General features: G+C 42.7%; 1 protein-coding gene across 6 annotated transcripts in view; it reads left to right on the plus strand.

Annotated features, from left to right (window-relative positions):
- The window catches only part of LOC141088995 (glucocorticoid receptor-like), a 70,624-nt gene extending 51,663 nt beyond the window's left edge, over positions 1-18,961 (plus strand). For all 6 annotated transcript variants that reach the window (XM_073575279.1, XM_073575275.1, XM_073575277.1 and 3 more), the window contains one exon: positions 18,557-18,961. In XM_073575279.1, coding sequence (XP_073431380.1) covers positions 18,557-18,836 — 280 coding nt within the window. In that variant the 3' untranslated portion in view covers positions 18,837-18,961. The remainder of the gene's footprint in view (positions 1-18,556) is intronic.
- The last annotated feature ends 56 nt before the right edge of the window (positions 18,962-19,017 follow it).

Consider the following 19,017-nt stretch of genomic DNA (forward strand, 5'->3'; position numbering starts at 1 on the left):
CTGCCTTAGCCAATGACAGGTGCAGACGTTAACTATTATGCAGCGCTTTGGACGCAGTACATGTCTGCTGCTTCCAAAGCGCTGCCGGCTATAGGACGGAGGTGATTCCTCATGTGTTCACTGAACCGTGCGGAATCATCGCAGCCGATAAATTTCACGAGTACAATGTAGCTTGGAGACTCACATCTCTGAAAGATAAAGACATGCTGAGGTCTGGAAAGACACGCTGCAAGTCCGTCTCTGCAGGTAAGCCGCTGGTGTCGATGCATGCATAGTGGACATGGGATTCCATGAAATCCCATCCACTGTGCTGTAACATCTGGACGCTGCAGATGTATGCAGCATCCAACCCGCAGCATTTACTGACCGTGAGAACATACCCTGAGTGGTTTTAATGTCACTTCAGATTTGGTGAATGGTAGAGGTGGAAACGCATTATCCGATCATCCCAGAGGTGGCTTCACAAAAAACTCAACATGCGTTTTGTCCCTCCGAATACAAAAAGCAAATATCACTGTGTAAATAAGTGTACAATGTACTTTGTACTTCCTCACAATTTGGATTTCATGAAGAGTTTGGCAGTCCAAACAAAAACTGAATGGTCTACTCTTAAAATGCCTGACTGGTTTTGCTGGGTTGTATAGTGCAGCATTATTCTGGCTGTCAAAGGAGGTGACCTCGGCATACTAAATGGGGGAAGATGTATGCATTGCAGTGGAGATTAGAATAGGGTCAGGAGCACTACATTCTTGGCTTTATACTACATTCTCTGCTTTATATACAGATTTGTCAAGAAAATAGGGATGTTCTAGATTAAATGTCATCATACAAATATTACTATTTAAAGGGAATCTGTCACCCCATTTTTCGACTACGAGCTGCCGGCACCGACATCAAGGGCTTATCTACAGCATTCTGTATTGGCCCAAAAACTCTAGGGAATCTTATTACCAGCAACATCAATGAGAATCCTGAAGTACTGTGCACAGAAATATCTTTACTTTCAGGATTTGCTGTGCGTTTTAAATCTGCAGCATGTCAATTCTTTGTGGGTTTTTTGCCATGTTTTCTCCATTGACTTTATTTGTAAATGGAATACGCAGCAAAAACGCAGGTATGAAACTCTTTGCATATTTGCTGCATTTTTGTTTACATCTTTAAACTTCCTATGTTGTGTCCTATGCTGTCATCTGTGTTACAGCACGAGAAACACCAGCGACTCTGGTGATAAGGTTGTAACTCGCGGTCAGAGCACTGCGGTGTCGCGCTGTGAGATGTTGGCGTGACCTGTGGTAAAAAGCTTAATGCCGGTCACAAGCATTAGCTGATGAGACTACTACAATCATAATACATCTGCTGTCATTGAAAAAAAAGTTAAAATAAACATTGAAATAAAAAACGCATTATATACTCACCAAGACCTAATTCCTGATGCACTGGTCTCCTATAAAAAAAAAAACTACTTTTTAACGCCTAATTCCCGATGCCCATGTCACCTGGAAAAGAGGAAAAAAAAACACACTATATCCCTCACCTAACCGCTGTAATACATATAGTCCCTTGACTATTCAGATCACTTGTAGAGCAGTCACATCAGCTGATGTCTCTACCTGGCAGCTTGCTACACACTGACAGAGGCGTGTGATCATTCCTAGAGTTCATCAGCTGATGAGCCTCAGTGCCATTTCTAGGGCAGCTGAGAGCTAATATTTTTAGTCTGGGAGGGGGCCAATAACCATGGCTCTTTCCTAGGCTATTATCAGCCTGCAGCTGTCTAACTATCCTTTGCTGTTTAGAATTTATATGGGGACACTACGTCAATTTCTTTTGATCTGGGGTCTCCCTTAAACTAGCCAGTAAAGGCTAATCAAACAGGTGAGATGTTAATAGCCTGGGAACCTTTTGGCTCTTTCCCAGAATATTAATATCAGCGCTCAGCCATCGGCTTTCCCTCTGATGGTTTTGAAAATTACAACTTTTATTTAATAAAAAAAAATCAGCCTGGGAGCCCAGCAATATGAACTGGAGTAACCCCATGCGCATCACATTCACCCGGTATCGAGGTGCATGCAGAGCTCTGCCAGTTGGGATATATGTCCACAATCCAGAATAGTAGAAGTTTGGATGCAGCTCATCTGTGCTGTGTCCAAACCACTGCATTCTAAAATGCAAGCACAGTGGATGGGATTTATAGAAATCGCATGCCTGCTGTGATTCTATTTGCTCTATAAACTCACCTGAAGCATGCCTGTTTTTGTTGAAGAGATGCTAGTTTCCACAACAGAAATTTCCACAATAGAATGTATTGGGTGCAGTAAATCCTCATGGTTCAATGAACACATGCTGATTTAGCTGCGTGATTGAATGCAGCATTTTGGAAGCAACAAAAATGCACTGCGTCCAATTCGCGATTTCCGAGTCATGGGCACGTACCCTTGCTGTTCGGTTACAGCCTATGTAGGTTCATTCTGTGAATGCTCCTATATAGGCTGGTGACTACGTGGAACATCGCTTTTACCCTTGGATTACTGTCGGGCTGGTATGTTTAGCCTGGGAAAGGGGCAAATGAGCATGAAAAAGGAGTTGAACAAGGAAATTACATCACAAAACTTTTTTTTTTTTTTTTTTTCTTTATTTGGCTCCAAAAAGCACTCACTGCAGAACAAAAACGCGTCTATATTCTTTGCTCCCAACAATTTCCTAGAGATGCAGAAACTTCCGCAGTCGAATCAAATACTCAACGTGTGCACATAGCCTTACTGTTTTCATTGCAAGGCTGCAAATGTGCCATTAGACTGTTGCATATACAAAATCAATGAAGCTTGCAATACAAAGCCTTTTTGATCATGGATTTCACAATGTATGGCCTGAAGTCTGTAAGGGTATGTGCCCACAATCAGGAAGAACAGGACATGGTGTATTTTTTCTGCGTCCAAAATGCTGCATTCTAATCATGTGAATGGCTATAGGTGAGACTAGCTTCTCTGCTGCAGATAATTAACATACTGCCACTCGTAAATTAAAGCACAGTGGGCATGGCATTTCTATAAACCCCATCCACTGTGCTTCTAATGTAGAATGCAGCATTTTTAGACGCAGCGCAGGTGAGCTGCATCCAAAACGCTGCTTTCCCGAATCATGGGCACATACCCTAAAGGCCCCGTCACACACAGCGAACTCGCTAGCGAGATCGCTGAGTTTGTGACGCCACAGCGATCTCGCCAGCAAGATCTCTGTGTGTGACGGGGATCAGCGACCGGCCCCCCTGCCAGGTGTCGCTGATCGTGGTCGATCGGCCTGGGCCATTTTTTTTCATCGCTGGTCTCCCGCATGGCTGCTTGTGGCAGCGAGAGACCAGCGATGAGCGACGCTGGTTTCTAATGTAAACATCGGGTATCCAGGAGCCGCGCGGCTCTTAGATACCCGATGTTTACCATGGAAACCAGCGCCGGTTTCCAAGGTAAACAGCGGGTATCAAAGAGCCGCGGCTCCTGGATACCCGATGTTTACGTTAGAAACCAGCGTCGCTCATCGCTGGTCCTGATCGCTGCAGGGGCTGTCTAATGATGTCCCAGCGATCCCATCCATGTCGGATCGTTGGTGGGAACGCTGGGACATCGTTATGTGTAACGGGGCCTTAACGCTAATGGATGACAAGGTAGATTTAAGATTTCATGATATGGTCTAAAATCAGGTTGAAGGTGGTCCCAAATCTCTGCTCTTACATTGCATTGTAATTTTGCTGCTGCAAAACCTTCTAAAACCACTTCTGATTTTGTGGACACATTAGCGAATTGGACTAACAATAATGCAATATTACACATTCCTGGTAACTGCACAGCTTGATTACCTAGTTTTTGCTAGTTCATTAGAGGGGGTAGTCAACATTTCTGACTCCTGCAAAGTAACTGTCCCTTTTTAAGGAAGCCAATAACTAACAACTTCTGCCGCTTGAGGAGAAAGATGCTTTTGTTTTTAGCAACGGTCTACAACAAGCCTCGTCCGCTCATTCCAGGTGGTGTATACGTTCTCGCCTTGGAGCTTGCCCCATATGAGAGCTCCTCTTTGAAGTCTCCTCTATGACAGACCCTGAGAAGTGTGTGGTTTTGCCGAAGGCTCTGTCTGAGTTATTGTTTGAATAAGTTGTATTGATTTTATGTATTTTGAATGGAGTCCAGGGGAATTCAGAATGTGTTCTTCATATGAAGAAACTGAGGAAAATTTTGCAGAAGAAAAGCAGGATATGAGAACTTGAAATATATTTTCATTTCAATTCACGCAAAGTATATACCGTGTATGTATGTAATAATTTTAAAGACCGTGTTGCAACTTGAATTAAATAAATCAATCTTATGGGAAAAGGCTGACTAGCTGGTAGCATCTTCCTATGTCTGTGGGGGCCGAGCAGTTTGTCCAGGGCACATCATATAATGCAATGTGTTCGTGACACTTGTGGACTGTTAACTGCCGATTGCTGGGGATTGTCGGACAAGACCACTTATTTTTTTTTCGTTGTGTCTTGTGCATCTGGCAGATATTTTGTTGCAAGAATACATCTAAGCCCATTATGTGTATAGTAAAAATAGTGCATTACTTAGTGACCTCCTTAAAACGGTATCCTCAAGTTAGTAAATTGCTTTAATTAAAAGAAAAGCAAGTCGTTGCAAACTTGCCAATTTTCATGCTAAGGCCAGGGTCATACTTCCGAGTGCAATGTGAGGAAAATCGTGCGAGTCTCTCTCCTCAATATCCTGTACTGCTGCTGCCGGCGGTTCGGACCTTAGCGTTCAGCTGCATAGAAAGACGTGCAGCAGCATACTTCGGTCCTGAGTGCCGGGTATTGAGGCGAGAGACTCGTGTGAGTTTCTCGCATTGTACTCGCAAGTGTGACCCCGGCGTAACAGTCATTCTCCTGGAATGACAGCTTTTATCTTCTACAGTGTACAGCTGTAGAAGCCTGGCCAAGATTGTGCAGTAGCTGCATTACATGAGAGAAGTTAACTGTTGGCATCCTAATAATCAACACTGTTGCTCAAGGAGAGCCTGCCTGCTAGAAGCCAGGAAGAGAAAGGAAAGCTGTATGCTGATTGCATAATCTTAAGAATACCCCTTAGGCTTTATTCATACATTATTTTTGATCAGTATTACTTTCCCAAAACCAGGAGTGTCTCCAAAACCCTGAATAAATGTAAATATTTTAAATTCTAGTTTTTCTGTCCGTTCCACTCCTGGTTGTTGCAGACAAATACTTATGCAAAATACTGATGTGAATAAGCCCTTAAAGATGCAACACAGTGCACCCATTGTCCTATAAATGTGTTTTTTTTTAGTCTGATTTGTTGATGCAAAGCAGACATCACTGCTGTTACAATTAAGACCAACAGGAATTGTCTGCCTCTAGCTCCTTCCTCTCCAGCAGTTTTTTGTTTCTGGAGCTTGAAACATTTTAGAACAGAGGAGGAAACCACCTATCCTTTCATCTCTAATTGCCTGACTTTAAATCACTTCACTTGAAAATAATTATACTCTGTTTCTGGAGCAGAAACTGAAGGGGGGAAAAAAAACATGTTTTTAAGACTGATTTGGAGAGTTTTAACTCTGCTTCAAAATCTCGTAATTCTGTATCCACACAGGCAAAGAAATCAAACCATAGATGTCAATAAATTGCATAATAATGAGAAATGACACAGGGAAAAAGTATTTAACACGCTTACTGAAATTTATTTAATGCTTCATACAAAAAATCTTTGACCGCTTCAAGACTCCTCCTGTATGGAGAAACTAGTCGAATGCAACTCAAACTCAAAAATATCTCCCGGATCCGCTCATTCCTCAACCACAAAAACACTAGTGCATGCTCTTATCTCCTGCCTCGCCTACTGCAACCTCCTCCTCTCTGGCCTCCCCTCCAGCACTCTGGCACCACTCCAGTCCATCCTACACTCTGATGCCCAACTAATCCACCTGTCTCCCCACTACTTCCCAGCCTCCCCCCCTATGCCAGGCCCTTCACTGGCTTCCTATTGCCCAGAGGCTCCAATTCAAAACCCTAACAATGACATACAAAGCCATCCACAACCTGTCTCCTCCATTCATCTGTGACATGGTCTCCAGGTACCTACCCGCACGTAACCTTCGATCATCTCAAGATCTCCTTCTCTACTCTCCCCTTATCTCTTCTTCCCAAAACTGCGTACAAGACTTCTCCCGTGCTTCCCCCATACTCTGGAACTCTCTGCCGCTACACATCCGACTCTCACCATCAACGGAAACCTTCAAGAAGAACCTGAAGACCCATCTGTTCCGACAAGCCTACAGCCTGCAATGATCCTCGGTCTACTGAACCACCGCACGACCTGCTCTACCCTCTCCTACTGTATCCTCACCCATCCCTGTAGACTGTGAGCCCTCGCGGGCAGGTTCCCCTCTCCTTATGTACTTGTGTGTCCCTTGTCTTACACATGTTTATTATACTTGTCTATATTTTCCCCTTTTCACATGTAAAGCGCCATGGAATAAATGGCGCTATATAAATGCATAATAATAATTAATAATGCATTGCTTGATGTGATTTTTTGGCCCATTTATCCACACAAACACTCTTTGAGCCCAACGAACCTTCAGGACTTAATCTATGAACTCTAAGCTTTCGTTCCTTCCATGATTGTTCTATTGGATTCAGGTCAGATGATTGGCTGGGCCATTTTTTGCAGTTTTCTTCCTTTTCTGAAACCAATAAGAGTTTCCTTGGCTGTGTTTGGGATCATTGTCTTGATAAAATGTCCACCCTCATTTTATCTTAATCATCCTGGTAGGCAGCGACATATTTTTATCAAATATCTTGGTGGTTTTGTCCATTCATCCTTCCTTCACTTATGTGAAGTATGGTATGTCACTGCCGTATGCTGAAAACTGCCCCACACCATTATGTTCCCACCGCCAAATTTCACTGTTGGTATGTTTTTGTTTTTTTTTGTTTGTTTGTTTTTTTGGGTTGGGGGGTAAGCAGTGCCTTTTGGCCTCCAAAAATTATGCCCGTTCACAGCGCACGTTCACTCTGCCAGCACAATTAGTCTACGGCCCCCTCGGCGCGTACATCCGAATCCCGTTTTGCATTGGGTTCGGATGAATGTCTGTATCCAGGTGTAAACATGAACATATCTGCCCCAGGCCTGTTTGCAGGAGTAGTGCTGGAATAGACGTTGCCTAGTGTGGGGGGATTTTTTGGCTCCGATCCGGTCTGCTGTGAACATCTGCAGCACAGCACACATGCCACATGTGAGCCCACGCTGGCATCCTAACGCTGCGCCTCCTCCTGGCAATGTGGTACAAAGTGGCAGCTAGGTGATGAGAAAGTGTGCTTTCACTAATCATACACACATTTGAATGACATGAGATATAATCGTATTAATGTCACTTTCTCCCCACATCACACTTGCTCTGGGAGCAGATTTTCTGTCCACACTTCAAAGTGCTTCTAAATTTCCTTTTCATTTGCTTTTTTTTTTTTTTTGTGCACAGCAGTGAAATGAAAGAAACTGCTGTTCCTTTGGAATGTTTTGTTTTTCTTGCAAATGGAAAGAAATGTTTAAGATCAGTAGGGTAGAAAGCGCCACAAGTGCATGCTGAAGACTCGCTTACGGTTTCCGCCTTCCTTAAAGGCGACAGGTCTAATGGCTGGGGTGGAGTTTTGGCTCTGGTAGTTCTAAACGAAAAAAAAAAACCTAAGCCACCCATTGTTTGGTTTATACTGGTCTGCATACACTTTAAATGGAATGTATAGCTAATACTCAATATTTAAAACTAGATACAATTTTTTTTTTTTTTTCTGTACATCAATAATTTTTCTCTACCCTAATCTGTACATGTTCATGGAGAACCATTTTTCTTAAGCTGCTGCTATGCAGATAGACTTTTTATTCGTCCTATAGCCCAGACTGAGGATGTGCATTCACCTCTATGGAGGGATTTTCTAGGCATGCTCTGTGGCCTCTGCAGAAGTTGGTATCTCGCCTTTCACAACAGGTGATCGATTCTGTCCACCATGTAATTGTTAGTTCCCAGTGTGAGCTTGCCTGTTCTGATAATGAGGGAATTTCTACTAATGAGTAATCAGATGGATCTAGCCAGCAAAAAACCTGCACGCACACGCACGCGCACACTGTTTGATCAGCTGATCCTGCCTTAATTGGCAGGTTTAGTTGACTTGTGTGGCTCCCCCTCACTGTCGTTTCCCCCCCCCCATAACATATAATTTGGCCATTTTATTTATTCATAACACCCTTCTTTTTGAGGGTTCCCTCTAGTCAGAAAACCACCTTGAAGCTGTGTGCACGCTTTGGTGCATTTGTCGCCAGCAAAGTGAATGAGAACCTTGAAGGCTATGTGCCCATAATCGGGATATAGCAGCATTTTGGACTCTGCATATTTTCACTGCTTTCTAATCGCACACCACATGAAGACCACCACCCCACACAGGCTGCCCCAGAGCACTGGCATATCATTATCTCAAAACTGAAAATGCAGATTAAACAACCACAAGATTGATTTCATCAACCATGGTATCATTTTACTCAGTATAATAGCGCTGACCTTACACTGACGACCTAGGGCCCCGTCACACATAGCGACTGACCAGCTATCCCGACAACGATATGAACTTGTCAGGATTACTGGTGAGTCGCTGCGTGATCGCTGGTGAGCTGTCAGACAGCTTCACCAGCGATCAGCACCAGCGACGATGAGCGGGCGCGTCGCCGTGTACCTTAGTTACCAGCGTGCTGGTGCAGGGAGCTGGTAACCAACGTAAACAGCGTGTTTCAAAGTGCGGCACTTAGAAACCCGCTGTTTACTTTGGTTACCAGCTCCCTGCACCAGCGCGCTGGTAACTAAGGTACACAGCGGGTTTCTAAGCGCGACGCTTAGCGTAGAAACCCGCTGTTTACCTTGGTTCCCAGCTCCAGATCACTGGTCTCCCACCTGCCACACGCAGCGATGCGTGCTGGCCAGCGGGAGACCAACGATCAAAAATATGTCCAGGGCTTTCCACAACGATCAGCGATACCCGGCAGGGGGGCCGGTCGCTGATAGATGTCACACACAGTGATCTCGCTGGTGAGATCGCTGTTGCGTCACAAAACTTGTGACTCAGCAGCGATCTTGCTAGCGATCTTGCTGTGTGTGACGGGGGCTTTGGTTACAGAGCACAATCCTGCTGACAGGTTCTCTTTAAAGGATTACTCCCATCTCCAAGATCCTATCCCAATATGTAGTAGGTGTAATATTAGAAAATACCTTCAATTAAAAAAAAAAAAGTTTTCTTTTCTGATTCGCCTTGTCTTTCCTCATGTGCAGTCAACCTTAGTGGATGTGTTGAATGCTGCACTAATCTAGGGAAGTATGTGCACTTGAAGCATAAGCGATCACACTGACTTTGGAGGACCCTTGGTTTTGGACTATATATCGAGCTGGTATCTGTAGACGTAGCGTGCATGGAAAGGTAGGACTACTCCAGATCAGAAAACGACAGCGGTAAATTCCTCAGCACAATGCGTTTCCGCACTTCCGCTGAGTTGCTTTCCGTTCCTGGTGGCATATAATGCAGTTGGTGGATTGGCGTGCAAGCTTAGTATTGCAAGTATAAGCTCGTGTTTGAGCAAAGACTTGGATTGGAGGTGCTGGATTTAGTTTCCCTTCTAATAGTATGACTTGTTTCCCAAGCCAGTCATAAGCATCTCCAGTTTCTTCAAATGTCATAAATGATAAATATCTCTTGGCCGAAAAGAGCTTTCCTTTCTAGTCCTTGTTTGATCACTGTCAGAGCTTCAAAACCTCTTTTCACCACTCCCTTTTATTATGCGGGCCTTCTTGGTTTATGCCTCGACATCAACTTTGTGTTGGTTGTCTACGTCTACATATAACGGCGAGAATGGTTTCAATTCCATCCACATGCACCTAGGTAGATCCTCATTAGGGAGGCAATTCTCTTCTTACATTGTAAGCAAAGTGTCTTCTGGCTTCTTACAACTGATCATCTGAAGTCTTGGTGCTGCAGTCACTTGGCTCTGCACCCTTGCTGCTCTTTCCCTGTGCGGTAGCGCAACTGCAGCAAGTGGATGGCATTGTCCTGGCAGAAGATGACCAATGAAGGGGATATTTATTTTACTCATTTGTATAGCACCATTAATTCCACAGCTCTTTACAGACATTATCATCACTGTCCGCAATGGGGCTCACAATCTACATTCTCGATCAGTATGTCTTTGGCGTCTGGGAGGAAACTGGAGAACCTGGAGCAAACACGGGAAGAACATAAACCTCTACTGAGCCACCGTGCTGCCTGATATGGTGCTAACTGGGCAAATAAACCTTCATCCTTAGAATTACTACAGATAAAACTCCCTCCATCTTGATGCCATCGCTTAATGTAGAGTATCTCTTTAAAACATACCAGTCTTTTAACACAAAACTGGTTAACGTACCATATGTTCATTTTCTCAGTGAAATAACAAAAAAAATTGGTGTAGACACTGTCGAAGGGTTTATATGCTTTGTAACTTGCCACACAATGTTTTCCTGGGCAGTTTCTCTGTCTGCTTTCTGCCAGCACTGTATGTGATGGAACTTTCTTTTCGTTACCCATGTGTTTCCCCTACCATTCCCCCAAGGCTTGCCTGCCCTACGCTGAAACACCGCCTGTGGTTACAGCTGTATGCAGTTTATACGATGGCTATAGAAGGCTGTCTGTTACATTTAGGCTAAGTTGTGTGATAGAAGAAAAAGGAAGGATGGCGCAAATCAAAAATGCACACACACAATTATAAATAACACGGCTTTATTGGAAACCGTGCCAGAATCAAGTACAAGTTAACAACCTTAATCATGCAAGAGGACATGTACAAGAATGGACAGGCACAGTAAGGAAGAATATCCCATATGTGAGCAAGTACATAATATAAATGACCCACAAAATCAGATATGGCAGGTGGAAAATGTACTGTTACAGGTGGTCACACTGGGTGTCTTTACAGCTGTTTTTTATGCTAATTTTCAGCTGCTTTTTACAGTACCAGCAGAGTCTGAGATTTCAGAAATCTCATGCAGTTTTGTCATCAGTATTTTGTGCTTTGCATGGATTTTTGGACAGAGCATGTCAGGATTTTTCACCCATTGACAGGTTTTGCTACGGTTTATGCCGACACCTGATTCTATAGAATAAGCTTTTTTTTTTTTCTCTTGTTACTTCATTTACTGATCAGATTATTTTTTATATTTTGATACCAAGTGTTTTTAATATTTTTAAAACCCTTTTTCTACTTTTTACTTCAATAGTCTCCTTAAGAGACTTGAAACTGAAATACTCCAATCGCCTGATCATCTGCTATGATGAGACGATGGACCCGTTAGAAGCGATTGTACGCGAAACGGTCATAGTCCTTCCTCCCTGTATGCCTCCTTGAACCTGCACGTCCGACTCGGTCTAAACCACATATGGTGAAATAAGACATTGAAAAATTTTTAACATGTAAACAAGTGCGGGTGGATTGCGATTCCACCTGCAGCTGTTAAAGGCACATGTGAGCTGATTAAATCGGCTGTTATGCTGGAACCCATGCAGGTTCAGCGCCAGAGCCTGCAGGGGTTGCAGAGCCACTGTCTATGATGTGTGTGTGTATAGGTCGTGAAGGGGCTAATTAGTCCCTTTTATGGGACTTTTGTTTGCTTTCTTGACTACTTATGCATTGCAAGGTATTGGACCTGGTGGTTTTGCTGGAGTGAGAATAAGCCCCTACTTCTCGCAACCTTCTATATGCTATGATTGCGGTTGATGGTGGGATTTAGAGGGTTAACAGCCAGTCTGTGCTGGGGCTTAGTAATCAGTTAAGCTAAGCTCCCGCTGCAGTGGAGCTGGGCACTGCACCTGTGCCTGCAGAATCACCAGGATGTGCTAATGCCCATTTGTATGTCTGCCTTTAGCTCCTTCCCTCTCCTCTCCTTAAGAGATAGAACTTTGTGCAGAACCTTCCATCTCCGTAATGGGAAAGTCTGTATTCACTGAAAACCAACACAGCAGTAAAAATATACCAGATGGTATAAGTAACCCTTTTGTTAATAAAGTGGTATATGACTGCTTGAAATTTGAATGGTAGACCATTCGGTGATAAAGAAAAAAAAAAAAGCGCTTCCGAAACACGCGTCGGGGAGCGTGCTGCACCATTGTCTTTTTGTCCCTAATAAGGTACAGTAACATCTGTTTTTTCTTTATCTCGGTGCCCTTCTTTTTTCAAGCATGACAGCTCTATAGCTTGGCCCTTGGCTAGCATGTAAGTGTACACAATAGACAGTATCTTTTATAGTGTCTGACAATAAATGTATGTATCTCCTACATAAAACCTTATGTTCCATATCAAGGTCCTTTTTACAGCAGCATTAAAGCACTGCAATCTGACAATTCTATAGAACATATGGTATACTTTTTTTTTTTTTTGTCAGTTAGGAGTCCTTTGCACACAGCACTTTATAATTTGCACTTTGGTCACCTTCTTCTACAATACTACAATATATATAATTTGCACTCTTCTAGTTATCAGTTTGGCACTAAGCACTTCATACACTGAGGTCACATTTTTCTTGTGTACATATTATATACACTCTTATCTATTTACTTATTGTCACTGATTTTTATGATACTCTACGATTTTTCACTTATATATTGAAATACTGTGGAATTTGGAACCCTGCTGACCCTAGTGTTGTATATTAGGTGACACTGAGATGTGCATTGTATATTTATAGGGGTATATACAAGAGATATATATTATACAATTTTTTGTTACTTTGGGTCAATTTTAACACTTTGTATTTATTACCATATTTTTTTTATTGTACTTCGCTTTGGTCACATTGTGTGTACGGTGTTATCCATCTACCCACTTATTAATAAAGGTGTTTCATCTTCAGAACTATATTTGAAGTCCCACTTTGTAATCTTCTCACGGATCCAGCACTTAGTCCAGGTAACCCTATAAAGAAAAGTGTTCGATTCCAGGGAGCCGGTAACATTCTCCGGAGCGTCTCCCCCCCCCCACTAAGCCACAGGATCTCTTCTGGAGCCTGGATTGTGTACATTGGTTGTCCGTTGCAATAACTACTTGTGTTGCATTATTTTTACCCTTGGCAAGCTGTCCACACAGTATTGAATCTGGCAATGTCCCACATGGCCCAGTAAATATTGTCATTTATCTGACTAGATGGATTGCCTGCTGAACATGCCAAAACCCAAATTAGATTCGGCTCCCTGGGATAGTGTGGTATTTAATTATTTTTAGTGTATAGACACACTAGACGGGGTGTGTGATACAGTGTTCGTGTGTTGTATCTAGACCAGTCTACTGGCTTTGTGCCCCCTTCAGAGAACTGGCTATTTGTTAGGAAGGCTTCCATTATAGCTACTTTAACAAGACGTCTTCAAGATTAAAAGGATCTATCTTAAATTGGATCAACATGTGTAGTACGTCACCAACCCTTAATGCTTTTATTGTTCCAGCCCCTTACTCCTGCTACTCCACTACAGAGTGGCCTTCATTTCTCCACTCGGAAAATTCTTCGTTTTTGTCTCTTGAATTGTTTATCGAAACCTTTGTTCCTATGACTTTTTTTTTTTTTTACCTATTGATGCAAAATAAAATATGCTATTATAACCTTGCGTTGAGCCATGCATAACACGTGGAGACCTTGTGCGTGTTACCCCACCATGCCAATACGTTGTGCCTCTGAGACCTTGTGTTTTTCATAGTACGGCATAATTGTGCCATTATGTGTGTGATAAATCCTCCACGTGCCGTCATATAAAAGGCAAGGTCCAGTGTGGTGTAGTTTGAGACTATTGCGTGTACTATCTTGCACTCCACATCTGCTTTCTGTCTGGTATCCGGTTGTGTATCAGCGATCAGTGCTGCAAGTGTTAATAACATTGTAATAAGCTGCACACAGTTTTCAGATAAAGTGCTTCTCACAACTCTAATCTGATGTGTGTATGCATGTATAGAGCGCCTGTAACAGTTTGTTGTATCAGTTTCTACTTCTATCATGTTAGGTTATATTGGTGTATTTGCTGATCCTGTATTGTAAGGAGCAGCTGCAGGAATAGGAGTGTCTCCATGGACTGCCAGGTTAGCAGTACCCAGATCTAAACCTATGGGACTCCGAGTATTGCTGTAGAAAGCCTTCTGCAGTTATTGGCAGACTGTGGATAGGAGGCAGTGCCAAGTGTTCCTGTTCTTGTGTGGAGAAAGGCATCTTTTACAGCCAGGTGTGGTGGTGGCAAAGGCTTGCCAGAAGTGGCTGACCTTCAATAACACTCAGCAAAGTGCACCCTTAGTGTGGCCAAGCGCTTCAGTGCACCTTCCCACCTGTGCTCCATTTATTTCTGCCCTTCTCTGGCGCTAAGTCCAAGCTATAAACTTGGGGATGGAGATAAAGGGGGAAAATAAGTAGCACGCATCTTTCCTCTGAATGTTTGGGTACACCATTCTGCATCGAGCACCTGTGCTTGGTTTGAACAGTTGTTTTGTGCTGACAGTCCCTTTCTAGACTGTGCACATGGAGGGGTAGTCCCTCCCAAAAATTTTCTTTATAAAAAAAAGGAAAAATAGAACAAATTTTGGAACAATTTGCTGTTCATATGTGCAATAATAATCTTTATTTTTATATAGCGCTAACATATTCCGCAGCGCTTTACAGTTTGCACACATTATCATCACTGTCCCTGATGGGGCTCACAATCTAAATTTCCTATCAGTATGTTTTTAGAATGTGGGAGGAAACCGGAGTACCCGGAGGAAACCCACGCAAACACTGGGAGAACATACAAACTCCTTGCAGATGTTGTCCTTGGTGGGATACGAACCCAGGACCCCAGCGCTGCAACTTTTTTTCTCCTCTTTACTTGCCTGCCTGAAGCAGTTTCTTCTTGATCCAGTTGTTTATAAATGCTTGGTGCATGTTTAATTAAGGTGGGTTTATCTGTTACGATTTAGATCACGTTTTTGCTATTATATTTGGAACACATCTTGCATCACTTGACTTTGGTGTGACCGAGAAGTGTGCATGGACCCCTATGAGCGGAGGCCAGATCTGCAGCAAAATTCACCCATTGTAATGCATGCCAAATTTGTATATAGGATTGTTGTTTACTCTCTGGCCATTGAGACTTGCAGCTTGTATTTTAATAATTGTTCCACTCTGCAGCCTTTATGTATTTTACAATTTTACTCTACAACAAACTCAATCAACTAGTTAACAGAAAATTGGAGATAAAGACCTCTCTGAAGAGGGGACATATCATCCTCATATTGAACATATGGGATTAATTATAACTGGGGGGAGAGTGAAAGAAAGACACATGACTCTTCAACTTCCATTGAAGTAGGACCTCCTGCTGTGAACCTGTAATTACAACAGGAGATCTGCTGAAATCCAGCCACCAAGACTAGGCTTTGTATATAAACGTGTTTGGTGGTCCCCATACTGCATATATTATGGGTAAGCTGTGATGTCTGTTTCAGATCCCTCTGTATATTTGTGCCCCTCTTTACGTGTTTCAGCATTATACTGTTGCCATACCAGAGCCAATTGCGACTGTTACACATATCTAAATAATGCTCTATAAAGGGGTCCATACTTGTTTTGCTTGATCCTGTTTGAAACCTCGTATTGTCTAAATTTTATTTAAAAGCTGATATAGATAGATATAGACATATAGATAAAATATATATACACTCACTGGCCACTTTATTAGGTACACCATGCTAGTAACGGGTTGGACCCCCTTTTGCCTTCAGAACTGCCTCAATTCTTCGTGGCAGAGATTCAACAAGGTGCTGGAAGCATTCCTCAGAGATTTTGGACCATATTGACATGATGGCATCACACAGTTGGCGCAGATTTGTCGGCTGCACATCCCTGATGCGAATCTCCCGTTCCACCACATCCCAAAGATGCTCTATTGGATTGAGATCTGGTGACTGAGGAGGCCATTTGAGTACAGTGAACTCATTGTCATGTTCAAGAAACCAATCTGAGATGATTCGAGCTTTATGACATGGCGCATTATCCTGCTGAAAGTAGCCATCAGATGCCTGTTCTTAGCTGAGAGGAGTGGTACCCAGTGTGGTCTTCTGCTGCTGTAGCCCATCTGCCTCAAAGTTCGACGCACTGTGCGTTCAGAGATGCTCTTCTGCCTACCTTGGTTGTAACGGGTGGCAATTTGAGTCACTGTTGCCTTTCTATCAGCTCGAACCAGTATGCCCATTCTCCTCTGACCTCTGGCATCAACAAGGCATTTCCGGCCACAGAACTGCCGCTCACTGGATTTTTTTTCTTTTTCGGACCATTCTCTGTAAACCCTAGAGATGGTTGTGCGTGAAAATCCCAGTAGATCAGCAGTTTCTGAAATACTCAGACCAGCCCTTCTGGCACCAACAATCATGCCACGTTCAAAGGCACTCAAATCACCTTTCTTCCCCATACTGATGCTCGGTTTGAACTGCAGGAGATTGTCTTGACCATGTCTACATGCCTAAATGCACTGAGTTGCCGCCATGTGATTGGCTGATTAGAAATTAAGTCTTAACACACAGTTGGACAGGTGTACCTAATAAAGTGGCCAGTGAGTGTGTGTATATGTGTGTGTATATATATATATATATATATATATATATATATATATATATATATATATATATATATATATATATATATATTATAGTAAAAATTTTTTGTGTGGTTTTGTGAACACTCTTGAGTGGAATACTCTAACATTGGTGCCTACATATGAATACCCAAGCTTTCTTTGTATATTGATGGAGGGACTTGTTCCACTAGGTCCCTAGCCAAAGTTAATATGTATGTATGCTACATGAACATTCGGGTAGTCCTATCTGTACCAGAGTGGCCATGAATGTGAGATTTGTCTATTTAGCTGTTAATAATGTGGCTAGTAGAACGCTATTTAGTTTTCATACATGGCATCTAGTACACACACTGAACAGTGTTGCCCTCTAAACCAGCGTGAAATGGATCTCAGGAGTTTTTAATAAACCATGCTGACTACTTGTTGCATTTTTTGTAAGTGTTTTTATGCAGAAAGCCATGTTTTAGTGGATCACAATCCACCTTTCTGCTAATGTTCAGGCAATTGAAGGCAAATTGGAGATGACAGGCTATTTTCCTATTCCGGGTGACCTCGCTTCTCTTGTCTGCGGGGTAAGGGGCACCTGCACAGTAAACTGATGGGGTGTGATGTAATTCATGACCTTACATTCACGTTGCACCCATGCCGTAGGGTTCCTTAATTTCTTATTGCCTGCTTTTAGAAGAAGGCTTTACACAGTTGTCATTATAATGTATCTCTGGGGCTTTGCTTTATGAATTAAATATTAGGTTTGAAGAAATGGATTGATTGAAATGGTAATTTCCTTCTGTCAGATAAAGCACAGGTTTAATGTGATCCTTCAGACCTTTACAGACTAAATCCTACTTCATAATATTTATTATGCTCCTATGGTCTGGTCAGGTCCTATGGTCATCGATGTTCTTGATCTGATGTCTCCTCTCTAATTACAATGCAGTCCCCCCTTCATACTTTGTGTGGATCATGTGTCCTCCATCCTGCACAGGTGCACTTAACTCTGCCCTGTCGAGGGGCACAAAAAGGGAGACTTTACCAATGTTGGGTCTGATGCCTGGACTGTGGTCTCCTGGCCCAAACACTATAGCCTCAAAGTAATATCGGGGGATACCTGCTTAGTTTTGGTCAGGGTACCTGCAGACAGTCTGTACTTTGTGATATGTACAGACAATGTTGGATGTGTTGCGTTGGCCTTAAATGTTAGCTATTAGTCCATAGGAAAAAATAGATGAATGTTCTCCATGACAAGTCCATAATTTTGGCTGTTGTAGGACCGTTTTGCTAACCTTTGCAGTGTGCTCATTGGGCCAGCAGAGCATCAAATGTAAATCAGTAAGCCGTATCCGTCTGACCCTCCTGCCAAACTTTGATAATGCGTTGGAGCAATGTTGGCTTAAAGCCAATAATAAGCGCTGTACAGTTCCATGGTTTTAATCCACCAATTTGGCAAAGTTATAAAACAAGCATTTATCAGCTCATCTGTACACTGTGGGAATTCACCATGTACCCCGCCATATGTTCGCATCCACGGTGTCTCTGTAAACCTTCAGTAGGTGTCAATAGGTAGAATTCTTTTCAGGATGGGGAAATTTGTTTTGTTTCGTACGTGTATTTGTCAAACACAATTTTGCGGTTTGCTGGGTGACATTGATTGTAACAAGTTAATAGCAGGAAGGTTACCTTTACGAAAACTCCTCCAACATCTAGCTCAAATGTTGGTCAACACCATTAACAGGCCATTTTTTTCGGAGCAACAATTGTATGAGCTCTTGTGTATCTGACTTGAGCTACGTTCTTGCCAGTCTTGCCTTGCCCTTTACTACCTGGATAAATCCATCATAATGCTTGTTTGTTTTTTCTCCCCAGCCCTGGAATGAGATCTGATGCGAGTCCTTCTCCGTCCACTTCATCTGCAAGCACCGGACCACCCCCAAAACTTTGTTTGGTGTGTTCAGATGAAGCGTCTGGGTGTCATTATGGAGTATTGACCTGTGGCAGCTGCAAAGTATTCTTCAAACGAGCAGTAGAAGGTGCGTTTCTTTTGACTACTTGTAATTGTAACCCTCGCCTACTGTATTTTCACCCATCCCTTGTAGATTGTGAGCCTTCGCGGGCAGGGTCCTCTCTCCTCCTGTACCAGTTATGACTTGTATTGTTTAACATTATTGTACTTGTTTTTATGTATACCCCTCCTTACATGTAAAGCGCCATGGAATAAATGGCACTATAACAATAAATAATAATAATTGTGAAAAAAGTATACAATATGATCTTTGCGACTTGGCATACAGAAGATGTTAAAGGCGAGACAAGTTACAGCACTGAAG

The sequence above is a fragment of the Dendrobates tinctorius genome, unplaced genomic scaffold (genome assembly GCF_039654945.1).
Source record: "Dendrobates tinctorius isolate UK_male_01 unplaced genomic scaffold, ASM3965494v1 ptg000043l, whole genome shotgun sequence".
Taxonomy (NCBI): Eukaryota; Metazoa; Chordata; class Amphibia; order Anura; family Dendrobatidae; genus Dendrobates; species Dendrobates tinctorius.